Below are 18,216 nucleotides of genomic sequence, written 5' to 3' on the forward strand. Positions count from 1 at the left end.
ATTTACAAAATAGTCTTAAATGAAAGTCCTGCTGAGTTGCATAAATACAACTTGTCAGTAGGTTCTTATAAATTACATCGATTTTTTACACTTAACCTACATTAACAATAATTTTACTTGAAAAACATGACATATTTTCACTTTTTCACTTTTTTCTAATGACCATAATTTGTATTGTATTGTACTCAGTATTTTTAATATTTTTACTCCACAATATCAAAAATATTGATTGAAAATTTCTCTTATTTTTCAGCTGACAACTTAGGTCACGATCAGGGATATTTTGGGCCATGGAGAATTTGCAAAAAGTTGCTGTACAACAGAGAAAAATGTGGCACAGAAGTCGGAAGATTTCGGCCGAATTGTAAGTCTGCACTTTCTTTAACGTTTTGCTTTATATGCAAATTCATGTTTTATTATTAAATACATTTTTTTAAGTTAGTGATGTTTTTTATGTCTTTTTGCCTGTATTCAGTGAAAAAACTGAAGATGGGAAAGTCGATTTTAATAGGCAGATAATATTTTGCAGGTGAGGATAGTATTTTATTTTTATTTATTTATTTTCTTTTATTTAGGAAACATACAGTACAGTTACATTGTTTTATATAATAAACATTTAGACTTAACTCTAGTGGACCAGTGAAATTTCCACATTATAAAATAATTATATGTTAGGTTATTAATCAAAGTACAAAAAGGAGAAGGAAAATAAACATAAATAGAAGTTGTTTAAAAATTAAAATTAAAGTTAAAAAATGAATAAAATTTGTAAAAGTAATTAAAAGTTTTAAATTAAAATCAAGAATGAAAAACATGCTTAGATGTAAATATAAAATAAAATAATAACATATTTTTAAAAAGGAAACACATAAATATACACATACATATTTTAAGGGATTCAACGAAACGATGAGAAGAATCTTTAAAGAATCTTTAAATAAGAAAATAAATTTATGTCAATTTAAAAAACATCTTCAAAATTAATGACACATAGTAAGAGCATCAATATATTGATTTCATAAACATATACAATATAAGTAATTAAAAGTAGTTTAAAAGTATAAAAACATGTCAATGCAGCAGAGAAAAAGAAGGAATAACAGGTAAAGCAAGTAATATTGAAAATTTGAAAAAGCAATATAAGGAGAAGATTTTAAACCAAAGGTAGTTGATAATATTTCAGTAAAGCGATTTTCGCAGTAATACAAATTTCAGTAGAAAATTTTTATTAAAATTAACAATATTAATGTATGTAATGTGAAGTGATGTAAGAGAAAAGGGGATCAACGGGAGTTTAGTGTAATGTACTTTCCTCACTTTGAGTTTTGTCTGAATAGGGGTTAGTTTTGGTTCAATTATTGCATTTTAAATTCTTAAGAGATACTAGGTACTTTTATAAATATCCCATTTAATATTTTTATCTATACCCTAGCAATAGTTACATGTGGTTAAACAATATGGTTTAAAAATGAAGAAACGCAAATCAATGAAGATAATTAAGAATTAATAAGTCATTTGAAACTGAATTGTGGTCTCGTTGGCGTCGTAGTATTGTGAACTCGCGGATCAAAGGTGCAATGTTCGAACCTCGCTCTTCCACAATTTGATTCCAATTTTCTGTCTCAGTTATTTTTAAATTTTAGATATAGGCTCAAAGTTAAAAGATTTGGTTCATTAAGAAAAACGAAAATATATTTTTATAAAAAAAAACTTAGAAATAGTTTCGTCATCATCATTTTCTTTCCGCACCTAATGGTGCACAAGGAACTGCATTAGTACATCAATCTTAGCGCATCTTGATCATTTTTGTTTCATGAAGGTAAGATGATCAGTCTTACGCTTTAGGCACCAGTCCAGGGATAATGAAATATTCCAGAGTGAAAACACCCTTTCAAATCAATATTTCCTATCAACCATGTCGGGAATCAAACCCGGGACCTCTAGCACTGACCATTACACCACAAGGCCGACAATAGTTTACTTACAAGAAATAGTTTACTTACAAATAAATATAAACAATAAGGGGCCAAGAATGAATCCCTGTGGAGCACCATAATTTAATACGAAATTTAAATGATGGCGTCAGTAATTTTGCCTTTATTAGCTTAAAAAATTGTTCAATTTTTTCGGTTTTTACTTGCCCTGTATTTGTAATATCATTTATATTAATTTTGTTTTTTAAGGTATCAGTTTTTAAAAGTACAAAAAGTTTCCAATTCCATTGTTGTAACAACTGTTTTGTGTGCATTCTAGTGGCTGTCTACATAACCGGGATAGTGGGGACGATAGGTGTGGTGAGTCTGGGACTCTTTTGCGCCCTCTCTGTCATCCAACTCGCTATGGTGGTCTCCAAAGACAAAGTGGTGATGAAGTATACTCCTTTGGTTATGCTCAAAATGGCCTTCTCGCTCTTAGCAGGTTTGTGTATAAAATATTTACACTATCCTATACATTATGCTTTAAAAATACTACCACAATACCATTTCATTTTGTCGGGAAAGACTTTGACATTTGCAATAAGTTTTTAATGTTATATTTTTTAATTTGCTGCCAAGTACAATTTTATTTTAAATGTTCAATTGCCTCAACTGTGGAACATTTTTCCTCTTTGCTGCAAAGCAGCGTTTGTGCTTGTGCAAAATTGTTTCTAATATAACCAAATTTATCGCTTTTATTTAATTGCTTCATAAAACAAATTTCAGTGTTTTGAGAATGAGAGCTTTAGCTATTCAGAAGGATCGTAAATTACATTTAAAGTGAAGCAACCTTTGATATGGTATAGATTATTTTTTAGGCTGCTGTTTCCTAAAATCGTGTTTTTTTTATTACTTTTCCCGGTGTATACCGAAATTTTTTATCTCTTTTATATATTATGAATCTTCCATATATATTCTTTTGTCTTCTCTATGCTACGCTAATATTTGCTATCTTGACGCCAATACGGAACTCATAGATCGTCTGGAGCGTTTGCAAAATCAATGCATCCGCTTTATTTCCAATCTCAAAAAGTATGTGAACGTATCACCCTTTCGCTACAAACTCATGTTCGTTTTTATCAGCGCATAAACATTGAATCTCTCTCACTTATTTACAATATTCTTCACAACCCTTGCACTCCAAAATATATTGTTGAAAATTTCATTTACCTTTCTGATCGTGGTCTTTTGCTTCGCTCTTCTCAGGAGAGAACACTTTCCATTCCTCGACATAGCACATCATTTTTCAGCTATTCCTTTTCTGTTTAAGGTGCTAGACTTTGGAATGGGCTACCTCTTCATATCAAAAATGCACCTTCTCTAGCCACCTTCAAGAAACGCCTGAAGCATTACTAATATAGCCTTAGAATCCTTACCTCCCTGTATTTTATTGTTTTTTTAATATATATTTTAAATTCCAAACTGATTTTCTGATTATCTGATTCCACATTCTTCATCCTTTAGTATTTATAACATAATGTACTTTTCTTTTATTATTTTTTTTTTTCATGTAGGTTTCCATTGATATATATTTTCGTTTTTTAGTACAAATTTTTGGACAACTATTCTTTTGACCAGTCTGTTTTTTGTTTAGCCGGAAGATATTGGTTTCACCAATACGTCCGCCAAAGTACTTATTCATTGTACTTGAAGATTTAAATTAGTAAATAAATATTATTATTTCAGTTTTGTTTTCATGTTAAAAAATACCACCTGTTCTGCCTGCCTGCCAATCGTCAATGTTTATGTTTTGATTTCAGCTTTGCTATCAATAGTAGCAGCCGGTCTGTTTGCTATACAAATAGACGACAGAGACACCAATGGCTTCATTATAGAAAGAGGAGAAGCATTTTATATTCAAGTATGTTATTTCCTTTATTTATTTAACCATATAAATGACTCATTGGTCACTTTTAATGTATACCCACAATACTCAGACACAGTCCATGCTTTTGTGAACTATGTTATTTCAAAACTTTATAAATCGAGGTTGTTGTGTATTTTATTTGGAAACATTATGTCACGCACACATAAGCAAAGCTTAATAAAGATTGAAATGGGCTGTACCTCTATTTATGTTTAATTTATCTTTGCAGATTCTAGCAATAGCATTAAACAGTATCCTGTTTGTGATGGCCATCTACGATACTTTGTTTTCACGGCGCGAAGGGGGAGATCCAACCGTTCCTCAGGCGTCAGTCGGGCCTGATGGGACCACCATCAATAATCCCGGATTCAGAGATGGCTTACGTAGTGGTAATATTTATATTTTTACATTAATAATTCTTCTGTACGTGTGATATCACTGAACCCTTCCTAAACTTAACCGATTTACGTGCGGTTTTCAGCTAAATGTAGATTTTTGCGCTGCGCAAGTTCGTAGATATAAAAATTTTAAATCGAATCTGTAAAAAAAAGTAAGACGTATGAATCTTTTTTTGGAATCATATACAAAAAAATGGGAGGATGTTGTTTTTTTAGAGTTTAAAAAAAGTTTGTTTTTGAATGTTTACAAACAATATTCGCTTTTAATGGATCCCAATCAGATTCTTTCCTTACATTCCTTATAATTTCTTCCCATTTATTTATTTTTACTGGATTATTGGTAATAGATATGTGAGTGTTCTCCTAACAGAAAAAAATGTCGTTAAAGTGCATTCCTAACTCAAAATAGCCAAATTTAGAATTACGACAGGGTACTTCTAGGGGGTTTAGGATCACAGGGGGGTTGCTACAAAAATGTGTATTGCAAGTCAAGCACAGCTTCAGCAATGCCATAATCATACATCGGGGTTTAGGATCACAAGGATGTAACTACATTAACACAGTTTTGTGATAAACGCAAATATAGATTTTGATCCTATGAAACTCGGAAAATATGATTATGGCATCACTGAAACCGAGCCTAACTCATAACCCAAACTTTTGTAATTACGCTCCTGTGATTCTCCTCAACCCCTGTGGACTGGACTGGAATGGACTGTAAAAGCCTAGACTTCCAAATAGGTTTTTATTGATAGATCCGAAACTGCATATTTACATTTGTGATTTTTTAGGTGTTTCCATGACGGATTCATCTGGCAAGCCATACAACTACAACGGGCATGGTAGTGTGGTTTCCATGAACACCACCGCCACTACAGTGACGTCGCTGAGTGCCGACGGGTCCTCTGTCATAGCTGCCCGGTCTCCTCTCCGCTCCTCGCTCAAGAAGCCCAGGCCGCCCCGTGAGGAAGGCCAGCCCCCCGGACTGGGGATCCATAACCCAGGTATGTCTGAAAAATAACCGTTTGACTTGTAATTTCATTTTTGACAAAATATCATCGACAAAAAATGAGATGGTTGGTGATCGATTGTGGAACAGTCTACCCTCTAATGTCATAGACAACCTTTCAGTGTCCACTTTGAAATATAAGAAAAAAAAATATCACATTATATTAAGGTTTGTTTCAAAAAAATTTTAATTAAAAAATTCTCCATTGGGATGTCAGAAAATGACAAAATATTGAGTACCCTAAGACAAATATATAAAACAATCATCTGAGAGAAAGAGATGTAATCTAATTGGATGAATAAGCTAGACACCCATATAATTTTAATAAGTTGAAAAGAGAGAGTGATTATCGGGTGATCATTTCCTAACCTCAGATTGCCTACGGTCTACGGTTAACCTAAAGTAACTTCAGGTTACCACAAAGTGACTCGAGGGAGTTTTTTCACATGTTATGTTAAAAATCAAAAACCATATCAGCCAGCAGCGCGATTCTGAAAACTCTCTAGGTGGTAGCTAAGCTTTCTCTATCCCCTAGAGAGCGTTCAGAACCGTACTGCATTCTTATGATGTCGTGACAGCGATGAGTCTGGTTATTGGTCTATCAAGCTGATTGAATAAAGATTTAATCTGGCAAATCAATGTTATAAAATGCTTATGTATTCAGTTATATAATTAAATAATGAACTATTCTCTTATTATGTGCATTCCTATGGAAGCAGATTACCGTGGTGAGTAACAAATAACTTTTTTATGTGAATGCAACTATACAATCTGATTTTGAAAACGATTTGGTCTTACCATATCTTTCTTGATCTTTCTTGTTTTTTGCATTCATCAACATTACCATCATCAATCCTTTAAGCCGAAAGGAAAAGAAAAGAAATTTCGCCGTCCATTTGCTCTACATGTCCAAACCAATGCAGTACTCCCTTCATAATTTTGTCAATGATGCCTTACATAATACATGGATCTCGATATTACTGCACCTGTCATACTTAGTTTTCACACAAACTCGCCTGAAAGATTGCATATTGACAGCATTTTTCATATTTTTCCAATTACATACTTCACTCCCATACATAAGCGTCGGCACCAGAACTCCATTGTGAATGCTGTAAAATGCTGTAGAATGCAGTAAAAATCACTGACTTTGTATTTTACTTACCTATACTTAAATAATTCCCACTGTTTACTTATTTTTTTTGCCTAAAACTGCTATGATTTTTGAAAATAATTAATTGTGTACCTATGTACTTTTATGTTATATTTATTTACTTATTTGTTTATTTATTTATTTATGTATTTATTTATTTATTTATTTGACGGACTTATGCAGTCCATTCTAACGATGGTAAATACAATTTCTTACAATAGATACAGGCACTAATAAAATAAAATACAACTAAATAAAATTAAAGCTAGGACAAAAAAAAAAAAAATTACTACCTCAAGACAAGATCTGGTCTATCTTAGTGAATTTTTAAAACTATAAAGACTCACACCAAAAAAGTCCAGATCTTGTCTCAAGTTTACAATATTTTATTGTTATTTATGTAGTTCATATAATGTAATTTGTTACTAAAAAAAAACTATTAGGTACATATTTATTAGACCTACATACTAACTTTCATTATGAAACGCTTGAATTGTGATTTTGTAATTGTCATATAAAAGCCCTCTGGGGGTATATATAAAATAGAATAAATAAAAATGATCATAGTGATTTTTTTAAACTTACATGAGAGCGGTAAAAATTATTTTTTGACACTAAAATGTCACAACTTGAAAAGTATAAAAGTGTATAATTTGATACCTGGGTTAGTTTTATATATTTTATTTTTCGCAAATCTTGAATATAAAGCCTTTATTTAAAATTTTCAAAATCAAATGTAGAAAAAGTCAATGTCGTTGTTCTACGATCACTGTGAAATAATACATCTCTGTAACAAATGTGTTTTTGTCCCGTTTTACTTTCAATAGATTCCATTAAAATATTCAGAAAAAAAATATATCAAATGTCACTTGTTTAAATTTATCGCAGGCGCACTTGCTTTACAACTAATAATTTAATATTGATTTTTTAATATTCCAGGTTACTCGGGACACTCCCCTACACTGTCTCGCAACGGCAGTCAGAAGAAAGTTAGAATACAGACCCACAGCACTGAAGTCTGATATTGGAAACAACTTTTCATCGACCACAAAGTCGAGACGAACTTCTAAATATGTTAAGAAAAACAGTAAACAATATTCGCTTCACAAATGCATCTAAACGTTGACAATTAGTGAATGTTCGGAAGAGATGTAACAAGACACCAGGGTAACTGGAAGATTGTGAGAACATTATGAAAAGTGTACCAATTATCAGTAATGAGTAAGTGTATGTTGTATATAGTCAAGTGCTGCTTTATTGCAGAACATCCCCGATTAGCTTTTATGAAAATGAAAGTACTTTTCATTGTTTTCTTTTCTTAGATTTATTTTCTATACTTTAATGGATGAATCTTAGAGAATCTAAATCTCTCTTAATCTAACGCAATATTTCAACATACTTAGATAAATAACCTTCTCTTTGACTTCTCTTAAATATATATAATAAAATATTTACAGGCCTATGACCTGTCATTGTATTTTCTATTATTCAATTCACGCTTATTTGCTCTTTATGGTGTAAATAATAAACCCTTTTAACTTATCAGGCCGGTTTTCAAGGTTTTCACACAAGTTTTTATGTTGGATAAATAGTTTGTATGGCTGAAAATATCAATGGTATATTATATATTTGTTGACCTAACTCAAATGACCAAATATCAATAGGTATTGAATAAGAAAAAAAAGTGAAAAAATGCCAAAAAAATATTTGGGATATTTCACACATTCTATCTGATATAGACTAAGATTAAAAGAGTAATTATATTACCATACTAATTGCAGCAAATTTCACATTTTTACATTAAGAAAAGGTGATCAGTTGTACAATTGGGACCCCAAACTGACTCCTTAGGCAGGGCCGGATCTAACGGGATCAAGCACCCCGTCGCTTACTGAAAAGAGAAGAAATATACTTGTTTAAGCAAGTGTCTGGTTCATTGTTCCAACTGAACCTATGGCATGCCCGGCCCTGCCCTTGGGGAAGCTTTATTAAAAATATCTACATACGTTATCATAAAATATTGTTCAAACTTTTATAGTTAGGTAATGTAGATTTCTTGAGCCAGTTGTAAGCCCTGTTTCATAAGCGTCGCTTATTTTATATTTACTAATTTAACTTTGAAATATTTAATTCCACCATTTTTCACTAAATAACAATAATAATATAGTGTTGTAAAGTGTAGTGTTTTAAAACAGATTTAAATTCTCTATTATTTATCTTGGCACATAAATAACAAACATACTGTCGTTCTAAAATCAAAATTGATTAAACATAATCTTTTTGGGAGAAATCTAATCTTAAATTTAAATTTTCATAGAAGTTTATAACATTTTAAGAAGTTAATGCTTTTTTAAATTAAATTTTCTACCATATGCATGGTATTTAAAAAAAAAAACATTTTCCATTGCCACAAACATGATCACTAAATTAGTGATTATTTGTTTTAAATTTCACTTTTTTTGTACACAATGTGTAAGCTCTAAAAAATAGGTAATTCTGTGCCAAATTATGAAAAAAATATGGCGGTCATAATACGATACATGTTTTTTTAAAATTTTAGCTTTGTTTGGTGGTCTATTAACAATTTATTTTTTTAAACTTCCGAACTTCCTCATTTATTAAAATAGTGTTATGTTTTCAAATATTTAGACATTGAACTTTATTTAATTATTTGTAGAAGTACGATTTAAATGATAAAATCAAAATAAAATCTTAATTACGATTGTCTTAGATATTTTTTACCAATTTCAATTGTACTGACAGTATGAAGTTTGATTATTTAAAATAAATCCTGTGCTCATATTTAATTTATACAAAATGCAGTCTCACTGTATTGATTATTTTATTTTAATATTGACTGAATTCTAATTTCAACAAAAGTTTCTCTTTAATTCTAATTAATGTTTTGTATGTTTAGAAACATAAATATTTGATATACGCACTCATAGAGTAGATAATAATATTAATTATTATTAAAATGTATCATAATATGAGATATTATGCTTCCTGACAAATGTAATATGTATCCAAGTTATTGAGATTTTTACTGTTGAAATTCACAATAATCAAACACTATGACATTATGTTGAATAATTTTATCTATGTCAGTTAAAATATTATGAATATTTTAAATTTACAAATGTTTATTTTAATGTGTATTATAAGTTGACTTTTCAACTTTGTAATTTTTGTTTGAGACACCTAACAGTGGCAGTTTATATTTTGCAGCTTTTTAACCTTATCTTACACATTTATATACGTCTTTTGACAGTGGTTAACAGTTCTTTTTTTATATTTTTTTATTAAAAAAGAAATATTAGCGTTCTTATAATTTACTTAAATATTTCAATTTTGGTGACCATTTTCAACGAGTTGTAAATAACCCACTATTGGAAAATGGAAATCTAGTTGGGGTAGAATGGAGTTCGAACCTCGAACCTCTGATCCGTGAGTCTGCTGTCTTTTCCATTATGTTCAGTACCCCTTTGTTGGACACTCGATCAGCCCATGAGATACGTAGCATTCTCGTGTACAACCACATTTCAAATGTCTCAATGTTATTCATCATGGAAATTTTGCGAGAGTCCAACCTTCCACTTCATACAATAGCACGGATAAATAAAAAAGAAAGATAATTCATTTTACTAAAAGTTTCTTATGTATTCAAAAGTTTGCATACTAAATTATGTTTGTTTTTGCCAAAATATTGTTCTTAAAACAAAATGTGTAAAATACAATGACACAAAGTGTAGCAGTACCATTATAAATATTGTTTGGTTTTTGTTAGTAAAATTTATGAATGTTAACCATTTTATTTTCAAATATATATTTTGTTCTGTTTTCTTATCAAATTTAAATAATATAAATATTTCTATGTCATGTTTATATACTAAGTTTTCTATTAGGATACTTCTTCTGATCGGTTTTCATAACAAAAAAATATGTGTATATGTATTTTGCGGAGAATTTTCCAAGATCTGATTAAAATATAATCTTGAACCAAAAAACAAATGAGTTAATGCAACAAGTCGTGTTAAGGATTTGTGGTAGCGTTGTGACCTGGCCCTGGATAAGAAATCTGAGGTGCGTTTCTCATTCTACCACAACTTGTTTGTTTATGACTGAATAAAAATGCCCAGAAAATCTAAACATTTGATTAAGTCACACGGGAGGCAAAATAAAAAGAAGAACCAAAATTGTTGTCATCCCCTTTATAATATGCACTCAACAACAGCGCCGGATCTATCAGGATCTAGCTCTTTTACTGAAAAGGGACAGGGAATATACACATTTATAAATCAATCTTCTTCGCAGCCTCAATTCTGGGGATTAGTCTGCAGCAAAGTCCCTCATCTCATCCTCCGCTGTGCTCTATTCTCTGAAGCCCTCTTCAGCTCAACATGTGAGGCGCAGTTCAAGTCTTCATACGCCTGTGCCATATACTCCCATCGGTGGCGCCCTCTGTGATTTGCCCCCCCAGCAATTCCCTTCATTGTATCGTGCATAAGACCCTCAAGGTGCACAATGTGACCGATCCATTGGCTCGCCTCTCTGACTGTTTAAATATCTCGGAAGCAGAATCACCCGGGATGGCAGAATAAAAAGAAAAGTCGGCGGCCGCATACATCAAACGATCCTTGCGTTTTGTCAAAGATTTTCAAATCAAACAACATAGACCTAAAGCTCCGCCAGCAACTGGCCAAGACATATGTATGGAGCATATTGATGTACAGCTGTGAGACATGGCGCTTTACCAAAAGAGATAGAAAAAGAACAGAGGCCTTTGAGATGTGGTGCTGCAGAAGAATATTCGGAATTCCCTGGAGAGATTACATCACTAACGACGAGGTTCTCAGTAGAATCGAAGAAGGGAGGCACCTAATTAAAACCATCTCAGAGAGAGGAGTAAATTAATAGGAGCGTATATTTTTCTCCCGGATCTTTGTGCCAACTGAACTTATAGTTGGTTCGGCTCTGCCCCAACGGTGCATAGAACTATTAATAAACCAAAAGCTGTTTTTCTAATCTGTTGACAATTTTGATATTCTCTTTTGAGATTATTTGTCTTATGCTTCAACTGCTAGATCACACACAAAACTCTTTTCTCTGTCCGCTGGGACACAGAAAAACAATACTAATGGACAAGTAATATTTATTAGTTTTTTAGGTAAACTCATTTATAAATCCTAACATTCCAGTCACCAAAAATCATATTTCATTCAATGCACTTAATTAAAAATGCTTATTTTTTAAGGTATGTAAATATTTACATCTCAAATAGTTACTTAGTAATATTCACATATATTACTGTTTAAACAATGTGTACCTATTTCTTAATCTTAGACTTAAAAATCTCACGCTCTTAGAGCTAAATATTTATAAAATAATAATTTTAGGCTGTTTTCTTGTATATACTGTGCCAGTTGTATTTTCAACTTAACAAATTTTAAACAAATTATAATAGGGTATTTTCACAAGTCAAGAATAATGTTTTAGATTGGATTTTTACGATTCTAATGATTTTACTATCAATATATACAAAACAACTTTTCATTTATTTTTTCAGGTTTAAAAATGAGCACATACAAAATGACTCGCAGTTAGCGTCACGTCATTTTGATGTCACACATGTGCTTTTCAGATAATTCAAAATATACATTTGTTGTACTCTATTTCTACTAATTATAACATTATGTATCGATAACTTTGTCTTACATATCCAGAAAGTTACATTTGTATTTCTTACTATCGCAGCGCTGTGATCACAGATTCGCACATGCGTGGTACTTACTCTGACCTATTGAGTTGATGCCATTATGAATTAGCTGACAGTTACGCATGCTTCATGGTGCTTGTTTGGAATGCTTAATAAAAATTTTAATTCGGCCGCTTGTGAGACGAGGTCTGAAATTTATTTCCTTAATGGGAAAAAAAAATAATCCAGTCCACATTCATCAAACAATTTTTGAGGTGTATAGAAAAACAGTGTTAAGTGATCATTGATAGTAAGGAAGTGGGTGAGTCAGTTCAATAAAGGTCCTGATAATGTGCAAGACAACGGACAAAGTTGGCGTCCATCATTGATTATTGATGAACTGGTTTGTGCAGTTTAATTTTTTTTCAAATAAAACTGAAAGTTTATAATTTCTACTTTCTCTATGGAATTTCCCCAAATTTCAAGATCACTTCTTCATTAAATTGTTGATAAAAAACTGTCTTCTCGGTTTGAGGGGAAAACTCTTACTGAGGAGCAAATTGCATCGCAGGAGGCACCCTTTTATGAAAAGATAATACAAAAGCTTGTGCCCCGCTATGACAATTGTCTACAAAATGATGGGAGGTTCGTAAAAAAATAGTATGAGGCCTAAAGATTTGATCACAGTGTTTTCTTTTCTGAATATGTAAACAAGAAAGTAAAAAAACTGCATAATTATTTTGGTAAAACAAGAAACATACTTTTAAACATCTACCAAATTTAAATAATAAATTACTGACAAAAAAATACAAAAATCAATGTTTTACCCATTAAAATATCGAGAAATATTTACACAATAGTGTAATAATATGAATATTGATATATATGTGTTCAGCTGACTTGTGTTCCATTCAACAAAGATACCGGAACATAATTTAGAAAATAGTGCAATTGTAATGCAGTGCAAAAGGGCCCAACGTACAACTTTGAATTCAGAGTAAGCGGCATAAACAGTTAGTCCTTTTTACTCTACTATGCGTTTTGCGCAGCAATGTTGTTCGATCATTCTAAAACACGATTTTAAATTCGCTGAATCTTCATATCTATTTAATTATACTTCAGTGATTATAAATACGTTTAATCTCTGTGGGTAACTTAATCAATAATTATATACAATGTGTTTATAGTAATTTCCTAATTTTATACCTCAAACTGGTACACAAGGTAATTTATCCCTTAGATATTTTAGTTAATACAGTTAATTTGTAATGTATTATAATAAAATAGAGATTGAATTTAAGATTCGATTCCACTTACCGACCAATATGATAATTTTATAAAACATACAGGACCATAACAAAAATGGAAATCACTGTTTTATTCCAGTTAAAAAATTGACAAATGAAAAACAATAAAATTTTGACTGCGTTGTATAGATGTATCCGCAACACCTGTCCAACTCAGATTCACTGCTGCACCCCACAAACCCTTGTTATAGGAGACTGTTATCTTCATTATATTACTTCAATGTCTATAATGAAATCGAACCACCTTATTATACCTAATATTCTCCTCAACAACTTACTCTCAAATCTCAGAAATGTCATATGTTGAGTTTTGGTAAGGTGGCAGGATTTGCACTTTTATAAGAATACTGCCATTATAAAAGAGTTAAATTCTGAGCATTTTATTTAGACCGAGAACAGAAGAGAGTTCCAGACACTTGCATAGTGTCAATAGTTGCTTTAGAAATTCCTAAGCAAGTTGGACATGTGTTACGAATGTGTCGAGAGAGCCTTAAGCCTTAACCCAAGTTGCCTCTTATTCATACTTGCGGGCTCCCGCCTTCCTAGAAGACCATTGATACACTACTTATTTTAAAGTATAAATACTTATCTGTGTTACAGATATATTCCAATATAACTTAACCTAATTTTGTAAGTTAATGGCGCACAATTTAAATCCTATTTTAATGTCAGTATTCAGAGACAAACCAAGTATATTCTACCGTCCTCACTTTCATGTTATTCTCTGCATATGAAATTCGAATGTAATTTCTTCACCTTGAGTTTTGCTTCTGAATATTTTTGCTTAGAGGAATGTTGCTCAAACAATTTCTTTTCAAATTATATACTTGTGTGAAAAAATATTGTCATTTTTGCAAAGGAATTATGTTTATTTAAAATAATATGGGAGTCTCTAGCAATGCTACGTATTGAGAAAATAAACTATTGCATTTAAAATGCCAATACATTTGAAAGATTTTACAATACATCTTTTAAAATTATATTATTCTAGTTAATTACGCACATAAATTTATTATCTTAAGAATATATTTACATTAAGAAGATATCGATGATTTTATTTTATAAAAGGCATTACTTATAACAATATTCCGTCCCCTGAAACTTTATTTTCGATTAACAAATGTAATTATTTTACCTATTGTTATGTTTTATTGATATTCAATAAGATTTGTTTATAAAGTGTAAACTTTTTGTTTATTTTCTTTGTCTTTTTGATGAAATGTTTCACTATTCAACAAGTTTGATGTGTTCGACGCACAAATTTGCTTGTTTTTAAGGATTCAACACATCGGGGAATAATTGTATTAGATTTTAACGGTAGTAGTGTCTGTTTTTTTTTTCTTATTTAAAAATGAGCACCAAAAGTAAAACAAAATCGTCATTCGAAAGGAAATTTTCCACTACACAAGAAATTGAGTTTACTTTTACGTGAAATGTAGCATTTTACAACCCTTAAAATGGAGTGTCAAGTTGATGAAATAAAGCATTTTGAACACCTTGTGTTCGTGTTCGAGAAAACAAATAAGGAGAATACATTTTTTCAACTTATTTATTTTTTATTCTATTTTGTTCATTTAAATACCTATACAGGTGAGTGAATCTGAACCCGCCAATGAAAGTTTGCATGTAGAGGAGATCATTTGCTAATTATTAGACTTAGATTAGATTTTTCCAAAATTTGACCTTCAAGCATTCAGAACTTTATTTTTTTATTATTTGTTGATAACATTTGTGATTAAAATACGTCAGAACTTCCCTCAAACTAAGGCAAAAAAATAATATATTACGATATATAAGATATTATGACGAACTAGACAACTAACTTAGAGTAGAATAAATTATTAGAACACCGTTGTTTTTTTTTCATTTCAGGTTGAATTTGATCGCAATATATATATATTTTTTAAAGCGTAATTTGTCTTCTTGTTCTCTTAATTTGGAAAAAAACAGACATTAACTACGTTAATTAAGGCTTATATTAAATTAAAATAAAATGCGTAGCATAAAACCAAATGCAATTTCTTTTAGAGCAGATTTTTTTTTTTAATGACGTTTAATCTGTACCATTTTCCAAAACTTTTGGTGCTCATTTTTAAATTCGAAAAAACGGATACAACTTATGTTAATACCCAATATTAATTTTAAATCATATTGGTTTATAACCAGACTTAAATCAACGGACACATTGTAAAACATAATATTAATAAATAGTTTGACACATTAATCGCCATTGGGGCCACAAGTAATTATTAAAATAGTCCTCCTGTAAACAACAAATATGTCGACAACTTAATTAACTGGTAAAAAAATATTGAAAATATTAAGTGTTATCTTTGAGCAGTGTATAATTTTAATTATAGAATAGTGCTTAAGAGGAAACGCGATTTTGACTTTTCTATATACAAACGAATTTCCATATTTTTTCCCTGGATTATTGTCCAAGAGCAGTGATTTTTTTACACACTATGGATGTTTACCATTGGCGTGTCTTTATTGTTTTGATTTTTTCATGAATTGTTTCTTATGGGAGCTAGGACCATCCAAAAACCCTCTAAATCGTGAAGTTTTATCTGCCATCTTCGAATGTATGTTACACAAAAATGATAAACAATTTTGGAAAACAAAAAATGTATGCACACAGAAAATTTCATTTCGAGATACTCTTTCTAAAAAAAAAAACTGAATTAGTTCACCTTTGTGGTTTCGAAAACGTGACAATGAAATGTCGATTTTAATTAGACATAATCAGTCTGATGTCCAGTTTTCTTTTTCGCACAGTATGGGGGCCATTTGCGAGACAGTGACAGAAAAATGATGATTTTCTGGTACCGCATATCCTTTTAAATTTCATAATAAATCGACATATGATATTCCAAATATATTATCAATACAATCATTCATCACCTTTTACATGAAGGTAAGGTGATCAGCCTTATGCTTTAGGTGCCAGTCCAGGTACAATGAAACATTTCCGTGAAAAACCACATTATGAGCCTATATTTTATGTCTACCTTGTCGGGAATCAAACCCGTAACCTCATGCATCGTAAGCAAATGCCCCAACCACTACACTTCATGGCAGACTTATCTCCAAAAAAATTATGTTTCTCAGGATTTTTGCCTGAGAGCAGCAATCGAGCAAATAACACTCATCCAGGGTCCTGGTTCTGTTTCACAAACAAAGCTGAATTTTAATTCCTTCAGGGGTGGTATTTTGGATCTTCTCTGCCCCTAGAGAGTGATTACTTTGAAGAATTTTAATTTTTTAAAGTGACGAAATTTTGCTTCATATAATGGCCACACTGATGATTAAACGTAAAAAAATATGAACACGTGAAATCAAACATGATAGATTTCATTTGGAATATTATTGCGATCTTAAATATTACCCAAAACACTTCATTTAATTCAATTGATCAAACCGTATTAGTTTTATTCCATTATTGCAGCAGTTTTATACGCCATTTGACCGTTTAGTCATCAGTGTGGCCATTATGTAAAGCAGAGTCTCGTCACTTTAAAAAAAAAAAATCTTAAAATTGATCGCTCTCTAGGGGTAGAGAAGATCCAGAATACCACCTCAGGACACAGAAAAAACTTTAAAAAATTATCAGTTTATATTATGTCGATCTTCAAGCATAGTGATAAATGTTACACAGCGTGTAATGTGATTACTTGAACAAGCAATTAAGAGGTTGTTATGTTGTCTGGCTTTGTAAATGCCTATGCTTCCAAAATTATTTTCTTCAACTTATTTTATTTCAGTTTCTACTTGAAAAGCGCGCATAAAATTATAACACTGCTCTGACTGTATTCTGATGGGGTGCTGCCTGTACCCCAAAAATTAATACATCCTCTAATTATTTATGAAAAAAACCGACCCTAAAATAGCATGTATTGAATCAAATCATAATGATATAACATATCCTAAGCTTTGACCAATTTTTTTATAAAATGGAATAGCGATCAATGTGTCAGTTAAATATTAATTCTATACCCATTATTTTTGTACACAAAATAAATAGTCTATGCACCAAAATTAATATTGGCAAATTAATTTATTTACATGCATTTGTTTCTGCGATTGCAAACAAATGACTGAACATGATGAAATGATCATTAAAAAGAGATGAGTGGTAGAAAAAGAAAATACATACTGTTAATTTTTTTCTCCTCATTCCTTACAATTAAAAAATGCTACAAAACACAGATTCAAAATATTTCTTTTATAATTTTCACATTTCCTATATCGTTTATTCACCTAAATTAAGTAATTAATTTGTGGCACAGAATGCACAAGTCTGATTTTATAATGAATCTCACTTAAAACCTGATTTGATTTAATGAATAGATTTAAAATTAAATTTATAACAATAAATATAATTTGTTTAAGGTTAGTTTAAAAGTTATGTTTTTATTAAATTCTATGAAGTGTATGAACTGTGTCATTGAATTGTATAACATTGTCATGTTCTTGAATAAATAAATAAATATTTATTGTGGCTCTTTTATATTATTGAATATAAACTGCTTTTCTAAGCGTGATACAACTTGAAATTGAAATAAAAGAACCAAGTATATTTGTTGGAATGAGATTATTTTTACTGTGCACATTTGAAAAAAAACATATTTGACTATAATGTCCTCCGCGACTAACAGTTACATAGTGTATTTTGTCGGTCCAATTTTGGGCACTTTTTCCAACAAATTTGGCATTATTTCCAAAATGGTGCGTGTTTAATTGGCTTCCAATGCTTCAAGAGTTGATGGTTTGTTTCCACTTCCGCTAAAAACCGTAGTGCACACATTATT

General features: G+C 31.0%; 1 protein-coding gene across 1 annotated transcript; it reads left to right on the plus strand.

Moving 5' to 3' along the window:
* Positions 1 to 259: 259 nt before the first annotated feature.
* On the plus strand, positions 260 to 17,906 carry LOC148284152 (uncharacterized). The gene is made up of 6 exons (XM_088242575.1): positions 260 to 364; positions 2,254 to 2,418; positions 3,737 to 3,837; positions 4,073 to 4,232; positions 5,033 to 5,245; positions 7,343 to 17,906. The coding sequence occupies exons 2-6, from the start codon at positions 2,340 to 2,342 to the stop codon at positions 7,423 to 7,425; spliced, it is 636 nt and encodes a 211-aa protein (XP_088098701.1). The 5' UTR covers positions 260 to 364; positions 2,254 to 2,339; the 3' UTR covers positions 7,426 to 17,906.
* The last annotated feature ends 310 nt before the right edge of the window (positions 17,907 to 18,216 follow it).

Source organism: Micrasema longulum, unplaced genomic scaffold, assembly GCF_059751315.1.
Source record: "Micrasema longulum isolate JH-2025_06_02 unplaced genomic scaffold, ASM5975131v1 h1tg000146l, whole genome shotgun sequence".
Lineage (NCBI taxonomy): Eukaryota > Metazoa > Arthropoda > Insecta > Trichoptera > Brachycentridae > Micrasema > Micrasema longulum.